At 36.4% G+C, this 25399-nt stretch overlaps 1 protein-coding gene across 4 annotated transcripts in view; it reads left to right on the forward strand.

Annotated features, from left to right (window-relative positions):
- Positions 1–25399, forward strand: part of LOC134792785 (potassium voltage-gated channel subfamily H member 8-like) — a 179291-nt gene that overhangs the window by 150152 nt on the left and 3740 nt on the right. For 2 of the 4 annotated variants that reach the window (XM_063764123.1, XM_063764122.1), the window contains exons 4-16: positions 12297–12417; positions 15838–15975; positions 17731–17978; positions 18078–18312; positions 18389–18552; positions 19239–19455; positions 21415–21594; positions 21832–22031; positions 23035–23284; positions 23362–23477; positions 23565–23854; positions 24526–24724; positions 25175–25330. In XM_063764123.1, coding sequence (XP_063620193.1) covers positions 12297–12417; positions 15838–15975; positions 17731–17978; positions 18078–18312; positions 18389–18552; positions 19239–19455; positions 21415–21594; positions 21832–22031; positions 23035–23284; positions 23362–23477; positions 23565–23854; positions 24526–24724; positions 25175–25330 — 2514 coding nt within the window. The remainder of the gene's footprint in view (positions 1–12296; positions 12418–15837; positions 15976–17730; positions 17979–18077; positions 18313–18388; positions 18553–19238; positions 19456–21414; positions 21595–21831; positions 22032–23034; positions 23285–23361; positions 23478–23564; positions 23855–24525; positions 24725–25174; positions 25331–25399) is intronic. The other 2 variants (XM_063764124.1, XM_063764125.1) reach the window with 2 other exon arrangements.

The raw sequence follows: 25399 nt of genomic DNA on the forward strand, positions 1-25399 counted from the left end.
TTTCTAGAACCCTTCTCATATACATGCTTAATAAGATCACATTATAAAAGTTTTAATAAAGTTAATAATAGTTTGCTTAAAATAAGTTTTAGAATAACATAGAAAATTGACGAAAAACGAAAACTCAAGGTAAAATTGTAAAATATAAAACAATATTTCAACCAAACTATTATTTTTTTCAGAACTTTTGTAACGTGATCTTATTAAGCAGGTATATGGGAAGCACCTCAAAGATCCGCCTAGAGACACAAGGAGAAGAATTCAAAATCCAAAGAGGGGTACGACAGGGAGACCCACTCTCACCAAAACTCTTCTCTGCAGTACTAGAGTATGTATTTAGAAACCTAAACTGGGACTGTTACGGAATAAAGATTAATGGATCCAAATTAACACACCTCAGATTTGCAGACGATTTAGTCCTATTTGCTACCGATTCCAAGTCTCTACAAGACATGCTCATCCAGCTTACCGATGAAAGCGAAAAAGTTGGCCTAACGATGAATGTCTCTAAAACGAAGGCTATGACTAATAGTAAAAACGAAGAACCAATAATAATAAAAAATCAAGAAATAGAATATGTAAAAGACTATATATATTTAGGTCAACTAATATCTCCACACAAACAACAAACACAAGAAATCCAAAGAAGAATTACAAACAGCTGGGCTAGATACTGGTCTCTAAAAGAAATTATGAAATCAAATTCAATGCCAATCTCTGGGAAAAGAAAAATTTACAACTCATGTATACTTCCAGTATTAACATATGGCTGTGAAACCTGGGCCTTAACCAAGGAAAATGAGCACAAAGTCAAAGTCACTCAACAAAGTATGGAGAGGAGTATGCTGGGAATAAAACTAAGAGACCGATGCAGACTTTCAGATATTAGGAAAACGACCAAAATAGAAGACGTTTCCCAGAGAATCCGAACACTTAAATGGAAGTGGACAGGGCACATGATGCGCTCACAAAAGGACAAATGGACAAAAGATGTCACAGAATGGTACCCAAGAGGAAAGAAAAGTCCACAATGTAAACCGTACAAGAGATGGGAAGATGACTTTCCTGCAGACTGGAGAAGACTCTCAAAAAACCGCGAGGAGTGGCGACGCCTGGAGGAGGCCTATGTCAAGGACAGCCTGACAAAGAAAAATAAACAAAAGAAAAGAGTAGAAACATAAATAAATAAAATAAAACATAGATAAATACCTGTGTTGTATAACTCTACTTCTCCTTGACTGTACCGCTTGATGGTTCTCCCAAGAATGCCTCCACGACACCAAACCTCCTAACCGCCATGACTAAAAAATGGCGGGCAAATTATCATTGCTGATTGGTTGATACTAACTGTCAAACCTGACCAATCAGAGTTTAGCAACAGTCCCATTGGTAAGTTTGACCCAATCATATTCATGAAAAGTTCAGTGTTGCCAGTATAATATCAATTATTGGTGCGTTCAAAACGTATGATGATAATCTGTTGGGTGTTGCCTTTTTAATCGTATTTATAATAACACTGCGTTCACAAAAAATCATAAACGCGTTTGCTTAAATTCAATGTAAATACAAAAATCATGACATTCGGCCATCAGACTACGTGCAGACTCCGGCGCACGTAAAAATAAAACCAAGAAAATATCATAGGAATGCAATGCATTATACAATAAAACGAATGAAGTAACCAAATTTCATATTATTATTTTTGTTTTTATAACATTAATAACATTATTGTTTAACAGTACACTAATAAATAATTAGAGATAGGTACATTATAAGATTTATAAGCAATCACTTGCAATCATGACATTAGGCCATTTTACTGATAGTTTATCTTAATTAAAGCTATGTACGCTTATTACAGAGATTCTACAATTATACACAAACATATGACAGTATACTTCAAATCGGACATAATTAACCTAAGTAGAATCTGAGTCAGAACTGCTATCGTCATTGTCAGTCATAACATTGAGGGCTTTAACATTAATCCATGGTCTCATTCGGTCAGCTGAGACTACAGAACAGTATTTCTTTGACTTTATGAAACCAGGGATATTAGTGATTTCGTACCTGTCATTACCTAATATCTTAGTAATTTTGTATGGACCTATGAATTTGGGTAAAAGTTTTTTGCTTTGACCTGGATTTTCCGCAAAAGAAATTTTTGTTATTTTAACCAAGTCGCCAACTTTATACTGGTCCGCAGGTTTTGTTTTCGAATCATGTGACTTTTTCATTTTATCTTGTCTTTCATCAATTGTAACCTTGATTTCTTTTCTTAATTCATGTAAGTCTTGATGCCCGTTAGTCTCGGCAACAAGTTCTCTAAACATGCTATCAGGGATACCTTTTAGTCTCATGCCGAAAAGTACCTCCGAAGGAGTTTTTCCTGTTGTGGCATTTACTGTACTGTTAATACCAAACTGCACCTTTGGGACAGCTAAATCCCAGTCTTTTTCATTTTGTAACGAATTTTGTGCTGCTAATGCATTTAAGATTACCTGATTAACGCGTTCCGCTTGTCCATTGGCACGTGGACAAGCGACAGCATTAAGAACATGTTTGATATGTCTTTCAGCACAAAATTGTTTAAACTGACCAGACGTAAACGCTGTTCCCCTGTCAGATATAATACGTTCTGGTGTACCAAAGTCCTGGAATATGTTTTCCAAAGTTTTTATTGTTGTATTGCTTTTGGTGTTCTTCACCGGTCTTACAAAAACATATTTCGAAAAACCGTCAACCACAGTTAGGATATAAACATTTTGTCGTTTACTCTTAAGGAAAGGTCCAAGGTGATCAATGTGGATCGTTTGAAAGGGAACACTCATTTTCTCAATGGGATAGATGTGTCCTTTTTTTCCTGGTTTTTTGTTGTCCTTGTTGTATGCACATTCAAGGCACGCACTCACGTATTTTTTTACAAAGCGGGCCATTTTGGGAAACCAATATTGACTTTGTATACGCTCAAGAGTCTTGTTAATGCCAAAATGTCCCACTTCATCGTGGTTGAGACGACATATCTGCCACCTTGCTCCTTTGGGTATTACCAGTTTCAAAGTATCCTCATCATGATCTCTTACTTTTCGGTATAGTACATTATTCTTAAGTACGTAATGTTTCTTTATATCCACGTATTCTTCGTCCATCTCAGGTTTTAACGTTTTGATTATTCTACTTGTATCCGAATCACCTAATTGCAATGTAACCAGCCAATCACTTTGTTCAATGCGGAGAACAGAAATAACATTTTCGGGGTTACAATCGTCGTTGGGGACTTCCACAGGGTTTCGACTTAATGCATCGACGTGCATCATGCGGTCACCTGGACGGTACTCTATTTCATAATCGTACTCTCCCATCTGTAAAAGCCATCTTGCTATCCGCGGTACGAGATCTTTCTTGGTTAGGGTCAGACGGAGAGCTTGACAATCTGTAAAAATTTTGAATGGACGACCCAGTAAATATACTCTAAACTTCCTCAGTGAACAAACCACTGCTAGAGTTTCCAGTTCGTAGGAATGGTAAACTTTTTCTTCCGGAGAGGTCTGACGGCTAAAATACGCCACAGGTTTGAGTTCATTTGTACCTTTTTGCCGTTGCATAAGTATTCCTCCAATCCCAAGAGAACTTGCATCTGTGTGTAACTCGGTCTGGGCTGTATGATCGTAAAGAGCCAATACCGGTCTACTACACAGTACATTCTTTAGACTTGAGAAGGCGTTCTCTTCTGCATCAGTCCATCTCCAGTCAGAACCTTTCTTTAAAAGTGTAGTTAGAGGACGTGCCATTTCACCAAACCCTTTTACAAATTTTCTAAAATAGCTGGCCAATCCAAGGAATTGCCTTGTTTCGTGTATATTTCTAGGCGTTGGAAATTGTTCAATCGCAGTAGTCTTGTGCCGACTTGGTTGGATACCTTGTTCCGAAACTTCGTACCCAAGATATTCAATTGACGTGGAGAAAAAGCGACACTTCGAAAGCTTTAAGGTAAGACCATATTCCTTTATCAACTTCAATACTTGCTCAAGTTTTTCAAAGCCTTCGCTCAGCGTTGTGGTTGGAATAAGCAAGTCATCCATGTATGCAAGTACGGACTCGAACCGACTTGCGCCTAATATTTTATTTACCATCTTCTGGAACACTGCAGGTGCATTAGCTAACCCGAACGGCATACGATTAAATTCGTAGTGGCCGTCCGGGGTGACGAAAGCTGATAAGTGTTTGCTTCCTTCAGATAGTGGTACCTGGTAATAGCCTGATGCCATGTCTAAGGTAGAGAAGTACTTGTTTCCACTAAGGTTTCCTACTTGGTCCTCAATAATAGGGAGTGGATACCTATCTTTAACAGTTTTTGCATTTAATGCCCTATAATCAACGCACAATCTCTGGTCTCCATTTTTCTTCCTAACCATTAATATTGGACTGGCATAGTCCGAGCTAGACTCCCTGATTATGTCATTTTTAAGAAGATCTGAGATAGTTTCCCTAACCTTAACTCTTTCAGAATGAGAAAGCCTATATGGTCGATAAGCAATCGGTTTATCGTCCTTCAGATCTATTTTCATCTCGAATTCTTTAGGAGCACAACCAATTTCGTCTAGTGAGTTCGCGAAACATTCCCGATATTTTTGTAGCAAGCTATGTAACTTTACCTTGGTTTCGTTGTTTATATTCGGGCCCACTTGTATTTCGTCTATGTTAATCGGAGGTAAAGTTTTATTATTATTCCCAGTGATTCGTCGTACATCGACCATATTGACTTCCTTAAACGGAAAAGCTCGACTTAACAAGGTGCCTTTTTTCAGAGTTACAGGAGCATTTGTCATATTCGAAACAAGTATTTCACTTATGCCGTCTTTAAATTGATATGCGCCCTGGAGTACTCGATACTCCTTACCAGGAATTAATCGCACTTGTTCCTCCACATACACATTACCATTATAAGGTTCATTAATCTGTACCGGTACAAAGTGAATTCCAGTCAGAGTTAAATTATCAATGTTTACCAACTTGACAATGTTAGAACTCGATCCTGACTCAGATTCTTCTGAAGGATTGTTAAAGAAAAACAAATTTTTGCTATCCTTAACGACTAACACCTGAGGCAATTCCGTAAAATTCTGACCTATTAGTACCGGTACATGTAAATATTTATCGGGTACTACATAAACTATGACCTCAGTGCGCACTTCATCAACCTGGACTGTCACTTTGGATTTATGCATGGGTGATACAAGGAAATTGCCAAATCCTTTTATTGCCGGTAAATCAGAGAACATTTTGTCCAATTTTAAGTTTTCAGCTTCGGTTGAATTCATAAGGGAACAGTCGCTACCAAAGTCAATGTAAGCATGTACTGATTTATTATTAACATCAATTTCTTTAACAAATTTTTCATTGGTATTAGAACTAACAATATTTAACACCTTTTCAGTCTTCGTTGCGTTTTTAGAAGAGGGAAACCGACAGTTTTGATCATTGTGGCCAATCATGCCACAAGCTTTACACTTCATAAGTGTCTTGGGACAGTTACTAAATCGATGTCCCTCTTCTTTACAATTAAAGCAGCTCGATGACTTCGTATTCGGAATTTCTTTCTTCTGAGGACATCTATTTGATGTGTGTCCATCAACACCGCAGTTAAAACAACGTATCTTGCGAAACATTCTTCTTTCCATTCCTTCAGCATAGCCCCGTTTCTTTTGTGTGAATGAGAAGGCTTTTTCGGGTTGTTGAATTACAAAATATTGTAATAAGTCTTCCGGCTCTACGCATTTAAGTGCCTGCGCACTATTTCTCATCGATACATCCGATATGCCGTGAATAAGACAATCTACTGCCTTTTTCCCGGTGATCTCGCATCTATTCAACAGCATCAATTTGTCGTAGAAATATGTGCGCAAACTCTCATCGGCTTTAGTTTTTCGAGCAAACATTTCTTCCAACATAAGTGCAAAGTTGTCGTCGATTGGAAAGGCACGACGTAGTTTTACTTGCCAGTCTGGCCACGTAAAATTCAGGCTTGGTAGCGAATAAAGCCATTTCTTAGCTGTACCAACCAACTTTTGCGTCGCATAGTGAGATGTTTGGACATCGTCCCATTCATATATTCGAGCGTACTCATTTACCTTGTGCAACCAGATCTCGATATTTTGACTCTTATTATCAGGATCGAACTCCGGTAAAGCATTCAACATTTGATGAGAACTGATGGACGGTTTACTTCTGCTGTTAAGTGCTTCAATCAAATCTTTAACGTTGACGGTGCTGCCAGATCCTCCTGATTTACGGCGCTTTGAATTAGAATGTGCGCTCTCATCTGCAACGTCTTGTTTGCGCTTTGTACCCTCGCGCGTGCTAGTGTTCAATCCATCATTATCATCGTTATTGCTAACGATGGGGCGGTGACGTCTTCTAACAATTATCGGAGGTATATCGTCATCCGAGCTCTCACTTGACATACTTATTATTCGGTTTTTTCTCAGGACCAACGGAAGGCGCCCAGCAGTCTCACTGGAGGCAGATGTTCTTGACATGATCTAAAACAAATAAATAAACTTATCAATTACAAGCTTGCTTAGTTTGGACTAGATGGTTTTTGTAAGATTGTTCCCAAACCATGTATCTTTCCTTATACTCATCCTCATTCTCATCCTCATCCTCATCCTCGTACTCATCCCCATCCTCATCTTCATACTCATCCTCATACTCATCCTCATCCTCATACTCATCCTCATACTCATCCTCATACTCATCCTCATACTCATCCTCATACTCATCCTCATACTCATCCTCATCCTCATCCTCATACTCATACTCATCATCATTATGAGCATCGTCATCATCATCACAGCCTAGACAGAACCCTAACGTAAGGCTTGACTTTCGAAAGAACTCGTAGCATGCGATAGACAGCGATGGCTACATTTAACCTAAACAAGGGTTTTCCTAGACAATGAGCTCTCTTTTCTTACTCATTCACCTAGAACTCGAATTGATTTCCCCTATATAACATATTACATAGTACTCGGGAGCTTTAGTAGTGGATCTTTAACATACACTAACATATTCTATGTAATTAAGACTATTTCAAACACCTCGTTCTGTTAATCTTAATCCGTTCCGTACATCTTGCCACTATCGTAAGCTAAACTCGCTAGCTATGACAATTTTGGTAAGTATACATCTTCAATGAAGTGAGTGCCAACAGTGTGAGTGTACATTGTGGCGCTGCTCACATCTCATATAAATCCCAGACTGTACTCACAGTCACTCAGACAAAAATCTAGACTCACTCTGAGGAAAAATCTAGACGCCGGCTCACGACCTCAATCAAAAATCTAGACTATACACACAAATCTAGACGCACACTCACGTCTCAAACAAAATTTTGACGCACGCTCACGGCATCAAACACAAATCTAGACGCACGCTCACGTCATCAAACAAATCTAGACGCACGCTCACGTCATCAAACAATTCTAGACGCACGCTCACGTCATCAAACAAAATCAAGACGCACGCTCACGTCATCAAACACATATCTAGACGCACGCTCACGTCATCAAACACAAATCTAGACGCACGCTCACGTCATCAAACACAATCTAGACGCACGCTCACGTCATCAAACACAAATCTAGACGCACGCTCACGTCATCAAACACAAATCTAGACGCACGCTCACGTCATCAAACACAAATCTAGACGCACGCTCACGTCATCAAACACAAATCTAGACGCATGCTCACGTCCATAAACAAAAATCTAGACGAACACTCGCGTCTTGAAACAAACCCCAGATATGCTATTCACACACTTTTCTTAATAAAACTGACCTCAAGAGTCCAATATAGCTTGAACTACGTGACCGTGATAACAACGGGTGTAGACGAAGGTCAGAGTTATACTGGTTATCTTTATCCGCATTGCCATTCATCATTAATTGCTATGAGTAGCATCATGTAAATACGAACATAAAATGAAACATTCTCATGTAATATTAAACATCTAGACCCGTTAACAACGTATTGTACAAACGTATTGCAAACTTTTATACAATGAATGACGTATCACAACGTATCACAAGCTAAATTATCTTTACTTGAATCGATTGAAGCAACTACAAAAACAAATCCTTCCATTTCTACCATGATTAACTTTCATTTGTGGTGTAATTCACAAAAGTATGGATTTATTGTTCGAAATTGAAAATAATTAATATTATAAGAAGAAATACATGGAGCTATGAACATATAACATATACTTAGGGCGATTCCGTTTTACCTGCTATTTAGATATTTATAAATTCCAACCTATTAAATAAAACAAACTGGGCAAAAGATAAACTCAATGGAATCTTATCCATATAGTTTTTTTTTTTTTTGTAGGTAGTCAGAGAATGAACGAACAAAGAATTTTATACCTGAATTTACTATTAACTTTGCATGTATTTGAAACCATTATAACTACAGACATGCTGTAAAGAATTTAGTTAAGATACCGATGTTTCTCAACATCTAAACCCGTTACTATTCAATTATCTAAATACTATGGATTAACAATGTCTAATTGTGTATCAGGATAGTTGAAATAGTACTTACGTACACTCCGTGGTAAGTATATCCACCATGTAGGCAGGTTCTGGACACTTCTGAGATGTTGTATAACTCTACTTCTCCTTGACTGTACCGCTTGATGGTTCTCCCAAGAATGCCTCCACGACACCAAACCTCCTAACCGCCATGACTAAAAAATGGCGGGCAAATTATCATTGCTGATTGGTTGATACTAACTGTCAAACCTGACCAATCAGAGTTTAGCAACAGTCCCATTGGTAAGTTTGACCCAATCATATTCATGAAAAGTTCAGTGTTGCCAGTATAATATCAATTATTGGTGCGTTCAAAACGTATGATGATAATCTGTTGGGTGTTGCCTTTTTAATCGTATTTATAATAACACTGCGTTCACAAAAAATCATAAACGCGTTTGCTTAAATTCAATGTAAATACAAAAATCATGACACCTGTATAGTGTAAGAAAATGTAAAAATGTATATGTCAGGAATAAAGGCTATTTCAATAAATTGTAGACCTCAACATTTACGAAAGTTATCCTATTTGCCTCGATTTGTCCTACCAAAGTGTGTTAATACATATGGGAAACGACGTTGGGAATATTTGTTACCACATACCCTAAACGAACTACCCGAAGTAACTTATAATAATATAAGTAACAACCCACATAAGTGTAAACAAATATTGAAAGCCCTATATCTTAGTTAAGTAAATTATATGTATACGTCACACTTACAGGAATATCTCATATCACGAAGACAGGGCACTTGCGGAATCTAGACTCTAACACCTCACAATAAGAAACATGATTGCCGACTTCGTGAAATGAAATACTCCATAGCTTAATATAATATTAAAAGTAAATTAGAGCGATTACAGCGGCAGTTAAGCCCCAGGGGGCTTTGTTCGCTGTCATAATTCTTTGAATATATGTATAATTTTGTGTTAATAAATAAATGAAAAAAAAAAAAAAAAAAAATTCAATTCAATTCAATATGGGAAGGGTTCTCGAAAGCGAGGAAATTTTACAATAGTTATTTATAAATTTTTTTTCGTTTTCAATAAAGAAGGAATTTCGAGAAAATTTTGTTCATTAACAATTGCCTAACTTGTTGAAAAATAACTTTAAGATAAATTTCTACAAGTATTACATTTGTTGACATGTTTTGAATACATCATTTTTTTTTTTAATTTTTCAGTGAATATTTAATACTTTTTTCACGCCGCGCGCGTTTCCCGAAAATGAGACGCGTAGGGCTGTGTTCAGCGTTGAATAAAAAGTATAAATAATGGAGATACAGTTCTGGAAGTATGGAATTTTTGATTGGAAATATCCTCCTCTTTTATGATATTAATTTTGGTTTATTAAATATTAATCCTTTTCGAGATATTTGGGAAATAAGAAAAATCTACTTTTTTCTCCCTTTTTTTGTTAATAACTTTTGTAACATTTTGTGTGCTAATACACGCTTCGAATACATTTTTCTAGATATCATTACGAATCTAATGAGGTATCACACGTATTTTTAGGAGTAGGGTAAGACCTCCAGTGAATGAACACTTAAGCAAATATCCAAGTTTGAAAAATCATTTCTCAGCATTCATTAATAATTGGAATAATTAACTGCAATTTTATCAATCCTCATTTAATAAACAAGAAAGTAATTTCTGCGATTTTTTATTATTTTCATAGTTTTTGAGTTATAGCAGATTTTATCAAAAAGTACCCAAAAACCTAATGAATGAACATAAAAACTAGTGAATGAACACCGCAAAACCCAGTGAATGAACATTATTTACATCTTTTTAATCTGAAATAAAAACATTTTTAACATAAAAACCGTTTGTAGCTCTATTTTAGTAGGTATAGCTAAAGCGTTCATATCTTTTTATCCCTTCATATTGATTTAAATTCAATAAAATGATGGTTATTCACCAATAACACAGCAACCCGTTACATATTAATAAGAAAAAGAGAATCAATTTTTAAAACAAGAAATAACGTGCATATTTTGATGAAAATAGGTCAGGCTCAGCAAGTAATGCTTAAAATAATAAACTTGTCATTGCATTATTCGTGGTTATATTGTTCATACATAGAATTAGTAGAAATCTAGTAAATGAACAAGCCAAATTATGTATTGTTCATACATAGGCATGAAAAATCTAGTAAATGGACTATAGAAATTTGGTTTGTTCCAATACTGGCTGAATGAATCAGAATCGTTTTCTATGCAGAATCACAAAAAACAAGCTCAATACCATTTCGTTTACATATAAATTTTGAAAAAAATGTAAATCTAGACTACACCAGTAATTGAACACACCGTTCATTTACTGGTTTTAGAACATTTGATAAGCCAGTAATGGAACTATAAAAAATAAAGACTTAATAGCATAATACGCTGACAAAGTGTACATTTATAGAAGGTTTCCAATCAAACCAAATAACTCAACTTTGTACAGGTAAACATTAAATAAGCACTTCATATGTTGCTCCAAACGTACACTGTACTTACCTGGGATCTAATTTTTCCTTACAAAACTTCAAAACCAGAAACCTGTAAACTTCAAATGCCAGTCACATTCAAACTGGTCGAAAATAAATTTATCACGGGTTGCCATTGCATAGAAAATAGAGTTGTTAATAAGAAAAAAAATACGAAAAGTGGTGGAAGTTGCTGTATTTCTTATTTTAGACAAAAAACGTGATTTTGTTCATTCACTGGGGGGTGTTCATTCACTGGAGGGTTTACTTATCTCTATTTTTCTCCGTTTTCCGTTTCTCGAACACACTATCAATGCTTTATTCCTTTTCGTTGATTTTAAAAAGAATATCTAAGTAATAAAATATTTTAAAATCAGCTGTCTTTGCTGAACCATTTTGATTGTAATTACTAAGTAATATGTAGGTAAGTAACATTTCTGACACTGCTTGAAAAAAGAAAAATATTAGGCACGTAACATAATTCTCTCGTACCGGTCAAGATTAACCCCCCTACCGGTTAAAAAAACGTTTTAGATAAATCTAAATCCTTTAATCAGATTACCGCGAGCCGGATGAAAGTAGGTAGGTAGGTACCTAATCGTAATTTTGGTTATAGTTAATTAAACCCACAAGTTTTTAGATGAAACTGAACTGCCTTTTTCACTAAAAAATCCTTAGACACAAGATATACACATACAGATGTAGTGCATAATTATTTTCCATCGTATTTTCACGGAAACGTACGAACGTGTCTTGCTATTTCAGTCAGTCTCAGTACAAAACGTACTGAGGTTGACTGAAGTAGCATGACAAATACGAACGTTTCCGAGAAAATACGACAAAAAAGAATTATGTACTACACATGGTATAATAATATACTCCGCCTGGTACTCTCTTCCCGTCTTTTCGTGGTCACGTGACTGACACAAGCCTACGTCATCATGCGACAGCGCTATATGATAATATGCGATAGCGCTATATAAAGTACATTGCCACTTTGTGACGTATTGTGACGTAGCTTGTGTCACTCTGGGAAGAGAAGACCATGTTTTATTAGACTATGGTACCTACTACATCTGTAAATAATAATACCGAGTCCGCGCGGATAAAGTCTACATCGTTTTCATATCTCAATGTACGACTAAGCTTATTATTGTCTCTCAACTAATTTGCATTATGTAAAATGTCTGATATGGTTTGTGTGATAATTTTATTTGCATTTTAAGGGCTGCGCCTGCAAGTTTCTCCACGGCGCGGACACTCGGGACGAACATCGGCAGGAGATCGACGCGGCGCTGGACTCCAAACATGAACTCAAACTCGAACTTATATTTTATAAGAAAAATGGTAAAGTGTTCAGTTCTAGTCCCATGTTATTCGTAAACAATAAACCCAACATTGATGATTATACCTACATTTGAATCAGATCACACATTTATTCCAACATGCAAGATATACATAAAAATGTCGAACCTGACGCCATGATAAATATTGGGTTTAAATTTAATTTAAGCTATTATGCCCTTAATTCAGAATCAAATTTTCGAGGATGTATGACAAAGGTGACATTACTAGTCTAACCTGATCACTTTAAAAAACCGCAAACGATGTACAGGCTAGCCGTTTGGCACAGGCATACTAGAGGTCAAAACAAAATTTTTAACCCGCAGTTCCTAAAAAAAATTCCCTTAGGAGGGGACTGCTGAGTCATTGTTTTTTACTGTGTGGGAAAATAATTTTTTTTTTCAGAAACCTTACGTGTGTGGTATCATATGAAAGGGCTTTTTGAGGCGATTCTAAAAATATATCACATCATTACATTTCAGCCATTTTTTTACAATTAAAACAAAAATAATTAACAAATCATACCAAGTTTCCTCCAGATACGATATGGCTGATTTTTTTGTACTATTAGGTCATTACCTATGAAATTGGCGTTTTGTACGGAGAATTTCAACGAAACACGAATTTCCATACAATTAATTTTGCGGATATTTTTTTGATGGCTAATTCAAACCAAACAAAATTTTTCCAGTAATTTTTGACACCTTTAAGGTATGTTTTCAATATCTCCATTTCTTGAAAATTGGTACCATTAGAAAAATATAAGTAATTTTAATACTCGAACCGACAGCACATGAAAAGACCTATTTTCAAGGCTTAATTCTGAACACTTAACAATAAAAAATAACAATTAATTGTATGTAAAATCGTTGTTTATTGAGTGCACTGTAGTTTTATTGTAATTGTGTATGTACTTTTGTAAAAAAAAAAAAACTAGGATCAGACTTATATCTATGAACAAAAACGCCAATTTCATAGGTAAGGACCTAATATATACCGCAAATGATACGTAATATCCTCATATCTAACCGCAATAAAGCAATTTTGAAAATTATTTCATTTAGTTTTTTTTTTTAATTTTTCAATTTTACTAAGTGACACAAAAAGGGTTAAAGAGGTATTCCCCGTTGGATATATGGATATTACGTATTATTTTATGATTAATATGCACCGTATCTGCAGTACAGTTCCATAAGTCTCGTAAAATAGGCACTGAAGTAGAACTTTATCACTTAGTAAAATTTGAAAAATTAAAAAAAATACTAAATGTAATTATTTTTGAAATTGGTTTTTTAGGGTTAGATATGAGGATATCACGTATCATTTGTAGTATATTGTACAAAAAAAATCAGCCATATCGTATCTGGAGGAGCCCAAACTAAGTATGTTTTGAAAATTATTTTTTTTTAATTTAAAAAAAATGGCTGAAATGTAATGATGTGGTATATTTTTAGACCCGCCTCAAAAATCCCTTTCATATAATACCACACACGATCGGTTTCGAAAAAAAATTTTGTTTTTTCCCATACAAACAAAACAATGACTCAGCACTAAGGGTAATTTTTTTAGGAACTGCGGGTCAAAAATTTTGTTTTGACCTCTAGTATGTATACGTGTGCCAAATGGCTAGCCTGTACATCGATTTGCGGTATTTCTATGAAATTGGAGCCGAACGGCTGCCGGTATACCCCGTCTCGGTTTCCACTTCATGGTACTTATTGCCCGCATTTTAAGAATACATTAGGATTTTCTCCGACATGTAAGAAACCTCATAAAAAGAAACGCTTCTGAACTCAAATCGAACCCTCAAGTGTATTATTCAAGCGTCCAGAGCAATAAAAATTAGCACACATTCTACTGAATTTTTTAATACAAAATGTACCCCTTTTTATTCTTGTTTTGGTGTACTACATTTAGGTACCTATATACAATGTTATATAAAATATCGTAAAGAGGCATGAAAAAGTTACTTTTTTTTGTACCTACCACTTTTATTTGATGACTGAACTTCCTCTCCTTTACATTTCTATCAGGTACTTCTCAATACCTTTCTAATGAGCCTAATCTCAATATGTTTACGTTTTGCAATCTACGAGTTCTTTTGGTTATCTTCCTCCGACTGAATCATCAGATCAGTTCCAAGTTCCATGGACAAACTTTTTCTTATTGTTTTTGAATTCGTGACCATTATCATCCTGTCCTAGCCGGTTTCGGCCTCGGCGACTGGGTATTTACTGGCTAGTGAGAGCGACGATCGTGAGCTCTCAGGTGACTGACGTAGCCTATTTTTGCGGTGAATGTACGTCCACACTCACCGCAGGTCAGCACCCCTCCGACAAAATTGTAATTATGTATAAGTAATACTTATACATTTTTTTAAAGAACTTAAAATCCTAAGTTCATTTTATAAATATTTTTATACAGATTCTATAAATATTTTTCAAATACCAAAGTAAAACTGGATCACTTTATTATCCGATAGACTTCGATATTCCAGCAATTTCAAAAGTCGAGTAACTCTTAGCTTTCTGAAAAAGTAAACACTAATTTGGTTCTTCAGTGCTATTCGCTCCGCAGAAAGTGTGCTCCACGTCGCTATGAAAAAGCGTTTTATGCCCGTGTTTCAGGAATTTCATGTTCACGAATTCATTCAACACTCCTTTACTTATTACCTACGCGCCATGTTCGTGTAATGCTCACTCAATCTCGGCTTTCGCCGTTGCTTGTTTACATTCTGAACATAAAACTCCTCATAAATATAAGAGCTCGCAACCCCGTTATATTGATTCGTATCAATTAAAAAGCACGTATCACGAGTCAGGGCTACTTTTGATTTCCACTTTAAAAGGCACTGGATGTTTGATTGGGGGTCGAATGGGGAAAGCAATTTATAAAATACGATCCTTTCTCTTTGACGTCGTCAGTTTCATTACATTTTTAACGAGGGCAATATCCCTTAATGAGTGTCAGAAATAAATTTAGGCTTGTGAAAAACTAAACCAGACTGGATTCTGGCAGTAACAGCTATGCAAAGCTTCGTCCACGCTACAATCGTAAACAATAACCAATAAGGGGTTTACGATTCCATTCGACAAAATTAAATTTTACAAGCTGGTGCTCCGATGCTGCGTACAACTGGGAAACTGTTTGCTATCGCCACTTTTAATGACTGTAAGAAAACTCGCATATAGTTATTACATAGTTATCTAACTATATATTATAATATACAAAATCTACGAGTATTAGTCCGCAAATATATCCCTAATAGATTAAATATCGCGTTAGCTCTATACAGTTGTTTAGTGTGAATGTGACTGTAACCTACGTCAGATACTCGCATGCATAGTTAATGCAAAGGCACGCCTTTTAGCTTTTGAATTTCAATTAAGTCGTACCGAAATGAACATTTATTTATATTCACAGGTTCTCCCTTTTGGTGTTTGCTCGACATTGTTCCAATTAAGAATGAAAAACGTGAAGTGGTTTTATTCCTCGCCTCGTTCAAGGACATCACTAACACCAAGATGGCCGCTATGACCACTAATGAGGAGTTCGACAGCGGTAAGTATCCTCGACATTTTACTTGAGATCATTCTAAAGAACCTGCAAGCTACAAAGATTTACGCGTGAAACCATTTCTTTGTTCTCGTCGCCTTGTTGTAAGGCGTTTTTGTGAATATAATATAATACATATTGCTGAGTACTTATATAGTGTTTGACGCTGACGTTTGTGCATTTGCGATGATAACCTTTGCTGGGCACGTGTTCTAGTGCGGTTAATAGCGTTAGCTTGAGGTCCCTCATAGACTCCCGTTGGCCGTAGCGAGTTGAGCATCACCGCACGGTAAAGTTCGATTTGGAGTGTTGGTATTCATAGAACTTGTTTGTAGTTAGAGTAGTGCAGCACACGTCGACACAACACTAGCCTTTTTAATAAAACTCACGTTACTTCTATCGATTACCTATATCTTAAAGCCAATATACCGATTTATACAGACTACCTACTTGTAATACGAAGAATTAAAAAAAGTATACTAGTTCAATCTGAAGATGAAGTACCTAAATGTCATTTTATCTACAAAGTAAATGTAATAGTATCCACGTATAGTATTTATGTTAATGTACCACTTTAAAATCTCTTTTTGACAACCTTAAGTAGGTCTGGCTTCAGTGAATCTTGATTGTATAGACACACTTTACACATAAATATTGTTGTATATGTAAGTTGGTTCGTGCTTTGTTTAAAACCACCCTGTCTTTCTATTCTATGACGTGCCTATTTTATAATCTTTTTCAAACTTTAAATATTTAAGTTATGTATGTCGCCAGTATTATGCAAAAAGAGCGTTCATTGTTTTGCAGTTATAAGCGCATTTTAATAGCTTTATTAACTTTTTGTTCAGCGTTTTAATTATTCTCTATACCTACCATGATAAATTTTGTCGATTATTAACCTCTACTATGTTAAAGTATAATGTCGGCCCATTTGTATTTACAGTCGCGACCTAACATTTCTGACATTATCTTTTAACATTGGATAACTCAAATTTTGTAGCCGATTGTACCTATACATATAACCATTATTTTTGTAAATAAATAACTGAATTGATGATCGTTTTTATATAGTTAATCGCAAAACACGTGTAACTTAATATAAATGATATCATTTATGGTCATTTTATGATCCTAATGCATGTGACACATATAAGTATGTTGTCTGCAGATTTCAATAATGTACCTACTTGTAGTTATAATAAGCTGTAACTTCGCATGAAAACTCGTGTGCACTATCTAATCTTTCGGCATGTTAGTTATTTATGCACACATTTACATACACATTATTTAGAAAATTTTATGACGACACAAATCATTTAATATTAGTAGCAAGTAGTTATTCACAAAGTCAGTTTCATATGCGTTAATTATATTTTTTGTGAATTTTTTCCAATCATCGCCTTCATCAGCTTCGCTGGCGACATTTCGCATTGCAGGGTTTTCGCGATAAATATCTAGAAAGAAAATTCCACTCAATAGAACCGCACGGTACAATATCTTATTTATTGCCAGAGCTAAACATTATGATTTATCTTCAGGGTACTCTGGGTCTACAGGGTATCAACATGAATTTAATAAAATAGAGTTATCTTGTAAGCGAGTAAGTCTTTGCGAATTCTCTTTCTAGAATCAAACTAAAATAGATTTAAAGAAAACCCTGGATGGCGTAAAATGTAACTAGACATGGTAATATAGTCAAAAGATTTCGTTTGTGATGCTCGAATGATATCAAGATGGTAACAGGGTGGTTTATGCGTACAGGAGCCGCGGTGCGGCCTTCGGCTGGCGTGGTCACTCTAGCGTTATCCCCATTTGTACCCGCAGCGGCACTCTTGGGCGCCCGGTTCCGCGCTGAATCTAGTTGCCTACTTCCAGACCCGAATGGCAATTTGGACCCAGAAGCGCCGTCGCCTGCCAACATGGGCAGACGGCGATCTAGAGCGGTACTTTATCAGCTTTCAGGACATTATAAACCGGAAAAAACGAAGAGCAAAATTAAACTAAACAATGTTAGTAAGGTAACTTTGAAGTACCTAAACTGTTACATTACACCGCCGTACTCCGGTTTGTATCATGAGCCCACAATGGAAGTCTACTTATCCTTTCAGAACCTGCTTCACTCATCCGACCCGCCGCTGCCTGAATACAAAACGTCCGCTATCAAAAAATCTAAATTTATAATATCACATTATGGCGTATTCAAAACATTTTGGGACTGGCTGATACTTATAGCCACGTTCTACGTTGCGGTCGTGGTACCGTACAACGCCAGCTTCGTTGATGAAGGTCATCCCAGGATCAGCGTCACATCTGACGTTGTGGTTGAAGCTTTATTTATTGTCGGTATGAGAATTTCTTTGCAAACTAATCTTCCTTGAAACTTTTACAAGCCCTTTAAAATGTTTTGTTCACATTTCAGATATACTACTTAACTTCCGAACAACTTTTGTAAGCAAAAAAGGAGAGGTGGTGTCGGATTCTAAGGCAATAGCTTTTAATTATTTAAGGTCGTGGTTCGTGGTGGATCTTCTGGCCGCGCTTCCCTTTGACCTACTTTACGCGTCCGACGTGTACAGCGGCGCGGTAAGCTGAGTCGCCAAGCCGACTAATTAATTTAAGCGTCGTTATTTAAATGAATTATCGCTTAAACTAAGAACTCCACCGGGTCGTTTCTCGCCGTGTCGAGTCGGTCACGTTTGCGAATGACAATGTAACTTGATTTAAAACGTTTGTAAGCGTAAGTAGGGCAAACACTGCAGTTAACTATGTTGCATACGCGTCATAGTCATACGCGTCATACTCGTGAACGGGTGCTGTTTGTGGAGACTGGTAGCTTAAGCTAACACAAGCTATTATACTTAGTAACTTTATTTTTATTAATTAATTACAGTGAGACGCCTCATTCTGCTCTCGTATGTTTCTTTTCTCTTAATTAATGTATTAATTATACAGGATATTGACTCTTGGAGACCCTATACATCTCTAAGGATAACTTGATAAACTATACAATCTTATAGTTCTGACACCTAGAGACATTTACACCTCTAAATATTATAGATTTTTTTGTGTTTTGTATCTGTATTTTGTATGTAATTCGACATTAAGAGACCATATACATCTCTTAGTAATTGTAATACGTTAGATTGAATTGTTAGTTTTATTTTATAAAATTGTTGATGTTATTATTTTTGCTTGTATGTAATTCAATGTTGACGTGTAAAAGTGCCCTTGTGGCCTATTTGCTGAATAAATGTTGATGTTTGATGCAGGAATCTACTCACGGGAACGTGCATTTAGTGAAGCTCACGAGGTTGTTACGCTTGGCGAGGCTGCTGCAGAAGATGGACCGATACTCGCAATACTCGGCCCTCATTTTAACACTTTTGATGTTGTCATTCTCGCTCGTCGCGCACTGGCTCGCTTGTATCTGGTTCATTATCGCCGAAAAGGAAATTGAAAATCACAGAAACGAGAGCTGGGATCTAGGTATGTAAATACTTGCCCCAGTATGTACGTTCTCGCTTGGCACAATCGAAACTAAATAGAAATATCTGTGATCGGGACGGTATCGCCAGGGACTGATGAATCATTTTAAAAGGGAATGGAATGTTCATAATCATGAGAACATATCGCTTGTTAAACGTTTCAAACCTACTGTAAATAAATATTAACACTGTTTGGTCGATGTTCAGTCAAAACGATATATTACATAACTTGAGCAAAACGAGTCTATATATATATATATATATATATATATATATATATATATATATATATATATATACCGGGTGTGGCCTGTAACATGAGCAAATAATTAAAACATAGATTGTACTCCTCAAACGGTGACACTTTTGTTCAACAACTTTTAAAAATTATGAAGTATTTAGACTCCCTAACTTTCATACAAAATAAATATTATCTTCAATGGACGCCATCGCCACGCCATATCATTGTAATTGACGTTGCTTGTCACGCCTTAAACATAACAAAATTCGCAATACATTGCGTCTTAGAATAAATTTTAAAGTGTATTAAAAATCAAACCCCAAGTTATTTTTAAAAGTCGCTGAACAAATGTTAGTCAGTATGTGGAGTACAGCATACTGTTTAATTTTTTGCTCATATTACAGGCCACACCCGGTATATATATATTATTATTATATAAATTAAATCAAATACAAAGTTGTTGCCATAAATTAATACACAAGATGTGTTGGCTTCCCAATGAATAGGGGCAAGTGTTATATAATACAAGAAGTAAACTCTGAAATTTGAGCTTAATGCTAATATCATAACTCTTAATTATCTTCGTGTAATGTAGCGTGAACTCGCGCGATTCCGCCATCATTACCTCGGTTTTTGTAACAAAATATCGTTTAATTACGCCGTATATACCCACGTAAATCAATTTACTTAGGTACTTTCCCTTCACACTTTTGACTTTGATTAGATTTTATTACTTAATGATGTGGGTTTATTAAACGGTAAATTGTAAAGGTTAGCCTTGCCCTAATACATAATTAAATACCTAATAAATTTGAATCAGACATTTTTAATAAGTATAGTAAAATAAATAATGAATATCGAGTGATTAATTATGGTTTTTGCATAGTGCCCCATATGGGTGCCGATCTCGTCGCATAATAATTGATAGTCCTAATGTAATGTTACGCATAAAATTCGTTTCGCATAATTTTTCTCCAGCTGAAACAAAGAGTATTTTCGATAATATTTTACATAGGTTGTGTAGAATAGGGTAGGTTAGGTTAGGGTTGTTTTATAATTGTTCAGAAATGTTATTAGTTTCAGCACAATAACAATTATGCGAAATGAGTTTTATGCGTAACATTACATTCGGACAATCAATTATTATGCGACCCAATATAGACCCATATGTGTTCCGGACGTTTGTATTTTAGTTTTAATTTTATTTTGGTAGTTCCATTTCATAACTTTGACGATAAAGAGGAAAACCCACCTCACCCCGTAGTGCCTCGTATTTGGGGTGAGAGGGGTTTTCATAAAAAGGTGATTTTGGAAGATTGTTGCGTCGATTTTTTTTTATTATGCGTATTACTATAGCTCCATTTTAAATTGGAATACATTATTTTTGTAGCAGTAGCCTTAAAATCCCTTCTCACCCCCCTCTCTACTTTAATAATTAATACTTTACTAAACTCTAAAAAGCTCCGTGTGTGGGGTATTGCACTTTTTTCCAAGTGAAATGGAACAAACAGCTCATTATAAAGGTACTCAGACATCACATTATTTAAGTGCATTTTATAGCCCCTCCCTTCCCAAACAATATAGGTACCTAATATTTACGAAAACCATAAATACTCATGTTGATTTTAAATAGGTTAATTTTCGATTAACCCAAAGCGCGAATGTAGGTACGTGGAGGTTATTTTAATGCGTGTAATCGATTTCTTGGTACTTATACAGGATGGATAAACAATTTGGCGGAGCGGCTGAAAGTGCCGGTGCCTGAGATATCACACAGTGAGAGCTACGTCACCGCGCTGTACTTCACTTGCTCTTCTCTCACCAGCGTTGGCTTTGGAAACGTCTCCGCTAACACTTTACCTGAGAAAGTATTTAGCATCCTTACTATGCTCATAGGAGGTAAGCTTTTACTATTGTACCATATGAATACTATAATAAGTTAAATATAAGTTATAAGTCAATCAATATTAGTCTGTACTTATTTCTGTCATATTATTGGTTATACAGACTAAATGCAATATTTTTAATTGATATAGACTGAAAATACGAATCCCTTAACTAACCGATAAATTGCCCCAAAAATCATGGATAATTTTAAGCTCTCATTGTACAGTCTACTATTTCTCCACCCTGTAGCACTCATGCACGCCGTTGTGTTCGGTAATGTAACCGCCATTATTCAAAGAATGTACTCGCGCCGGTCCATGTATCAGAGCAAGTGGCGCGACTTGAAGGATTTCCTCATCATCAATCAAGTCCCCAAGGAACTCAAGCAACGCATGCAAGACTACTTCCAAACCATGTGGTCCCTCAACCACGGGATTGATATTCACGAGGTAAGTCAACGCAACACACCAACCAGTATAATCTACCGTAATTCTCTCAAAGAACGAACTTTAATGTTTATAGTGAATAGAATCAGGCGTTACTTTGCGGAAATCCATACTAATTAAAACCAAAATATTATTTTGCTAATCCGCGAAAAGATAACGTGCTAGTCAATCAGTGCTAACCCGTTATACTTACTTGCGTATTTTTACATGCAATTAATATTCCCACCCTCCCACCGCAAAAATAAATACGCAAATAAATATAACAAACCACCACCAAAAGAATAAACCTCGACACGTGTTTCGCCTCTCTACGAGGCATCCTCAGGAGTTGTTGACGGTCTGACGCCCGGCAACGGAATGACCTGTCTAGAATGGTCGGCCATATTTATACCTTGACCACTCCCCCTACCGTGCAAGTGTGAGTGAGATGGAAAAATTCGTAATTCGTAATTGTTGCGTCATCGCCGTTATTACGAATTTTTCCATCTCTCTCACACTTGCACGGTAGGGGGAGTGGTCAAGGTATAAATATGGCCGACCATTCTAGACAGGTCATTCCGTTGCCGGGCGTCAGACCGTCAACAACTCCTGAGGATGCCTCGTAGAGAGGCGAAACACGTGTCGAGGTTTATTCTTTTGGTGGTGGTTTGTTATATTTATTTGCGTATTTATTTTTGCGGTGGGAGGGTGGGAATATTAATTGCATGTAAAAATACGCAAGTAAGTATAACGGGTTAGCACTGATTGACTAGCACGTTATCTTTTCGCGGATTAGCAAAATAATATTTTGGTTTTAATTTAATGTTTATTAAATGGATCTCAGGCGTCTTCTAAAAGGATTACAAGATTTTTCTCTACGCGAGAATTTTCTTTTTTCCTCGGTAAATCTTAAGCATGTTTGAGAGATGGATGTAAATTTAATGCCACTGTCCAGTCGCTTTGAAGTCGTAAACGAAGTGAATAAAATTCGCATAAAGCTCGTTATAGTATTTATTTTATTTTTCAGACTCTAAAGGAATTCCCTGAAGAGCTGAGAGGCGATGTTTCATTACATTTGCATCGAGAGATCCTATCGCTTCCAATTTTCGAGTCGGCGTCCCAAGGATGCTTAAAGCTACTATCGTTGCACATTCGTAACAACTTTTGCGCTCCTGGCGAGTACCTCGTCCATAAAGGCGATGCGCTCACATACATTTATTACATTTGCAACGGTTCAATGGAAGTAATGCAAAACGATATGGTCGTCGCTATTCTAGGTAAGTATCAATTAATTCAACAGCTCTGCTTGTTTTTGGTGTCCGAATTATCACGCGTTTATTTATTCGGTAAACAGGCAAAGGAGACTTGGTGGGCTGTGATATGAATGCGCATTTACATGCATACAATATGGGACAGTCACAAAATAACAACCAAGACTCGGTCATCGTGAAATCTAGTAGCGACGTTAAGGTATGAATAACTATTTATTTACTTTCAAAATGATGGTCTTAGATGTAGGTTTCTAGCATTATCTTACTTGACTATGTCTTATTTCAGGCTCTCACATATTGTGATTTAAAGTGTATAGCTATGAATGGTTTAGCAGAAGTCCTTCGACTCTATCCAGAATACCAGCAAGAGTTCATTCAGGATATCCAGCACGATCTCACTTATAACCTTCGAGAAGGCTACGAAGCAGAGCAAGAGTCAGACGGCAATGGCCACCCCTCCCTTACGCTGCCTTCCATTTCAGAAGATGATGAACTTATAGCAGAGGAAGGTCTTTCCCCTAAAATTAAGCCACCGCCTTCTAGCATCACTAATAGTCCTCGCCTTCTTAAATTCAGGTAATCATTGAAACTAATGAACTCATCTAAAAACTCGAAGAACGTCAGCTATTTCAGATATTCATTTAATTAAACTAGTAAGTAACTCCGGAGAAACTCGCTGTGTGACTTCAGCGACTCCCAATAAAATAGTTGTAAACACTAACATGAACTAATATTGTACAAGCAAGTTGTATTAAATTCACGATTCCATTAGGTATTTGTTATCGACAGACAACTAACAAGCTCTGCATGATATAGAAACGTAACCGTTATCTAGAATGATCAAAGCTGTACAAACCGTTAAATCTAGTTAATTAATGTGGTTAGCTTATTCCAGACAAAGGTAGATAGGTAGATACATGCCAAACATTATGACCGATTATTGTATTAAGTAGAACATGATTTCCTCAGTTATAATACAGAATGCATTTTGAATAAGTCAGTGAGGACAGCTATCTTAGACTTTCGTTAGCTTCTTAAATAAAAACGATTGGCATTCAAAGTTTTTTTTGTATTTTAATTGTAGTGTAATACAAGCTTCAAACATAGTTTTGATTAGGTACCCCTAACTTTCTCTAAGGCTTTCAGTGGAGCAAGAGCACTTGTCCTAATTAGAACAGCTGGATAGATGGTCGCTATAAGTGTTTTGTTTACACCGTTTTCGCATAAATTATTTTTACATATTCCAGACCAGACGGACAGCGATTAACGCACAGGGAATTACGGGAGAGAATAGAAAGACAGCGTTCTGTTGCAACGCCTAAAATTACGAAAGCCGATTCATTGGAGGGATTAAATTTAGAAGTGTACAACACGCGGTCTTCTGTAGATAGACTCGACACACAGGTATCGAGCTTGCATCACGACGTGGCCGCGCTCAGCATGGAGGTAAGTCAAACAATGATGTCATACGCCATTAACTTTATGTTGACCTATTTTATGATAAGCGACGAGACAATGAATCAGTATTAGATAAGGGTACCTATCATTTGATAACATAAGCAAATCGCTTTGTTTTCGTCATATTTTATCAGTGAATGTAAATGTTTTGCTCGATGGACCATGGCTTCAATCTATCATTACTGTCAATAGGTAACTACATTAACTGTCTATCTTCTATCAGATTCATACATAGTATTTCTTAAAAAAGTTTGCACGAACCAAAGATATATTGATTAACACGAACGCTAATAAATCCAACCAGGTTTTATTATTTTTCATTCATATTTACCGTTCTTTAAAAAGGGGCACTTATAAACTTGGGCAATTAGTATATATGTCGAAATCGCTTTCAGTTTATTCAATTTATTGCCCATTTTAACGTATGATATGTGATAGGTACGGCATGCAATACAAGCATTGCAGGAGATGACGGCAGCGCCGCCGGCCGGCTGGCACTCGGCGCATTCGAATCCCAACCTGCAGTGGAATACTCCTCCCAATCAACTCGCGCGCAGCTGTAGCCATCCTCCTGACGTCTTCTGCTGGGATCAGGTATATATGGCACATAATTTAAATAAAACCAAAACAAAATTAAGGCTATTATAATTGGTGTATGTGGTG

This window comes from Cydia splendana, chromosome 8 (genome assembly GCF_910591565.1).
Source record: "Cydia splendana chromosome 8, ilCydSple1.2, whole genome shotgun sequence".
NCBI lineage: Eukaryota > Metazoa > Arthropoda > Insecta > Lepidoptera > Tortricidae > Cydia > Cydia splendana.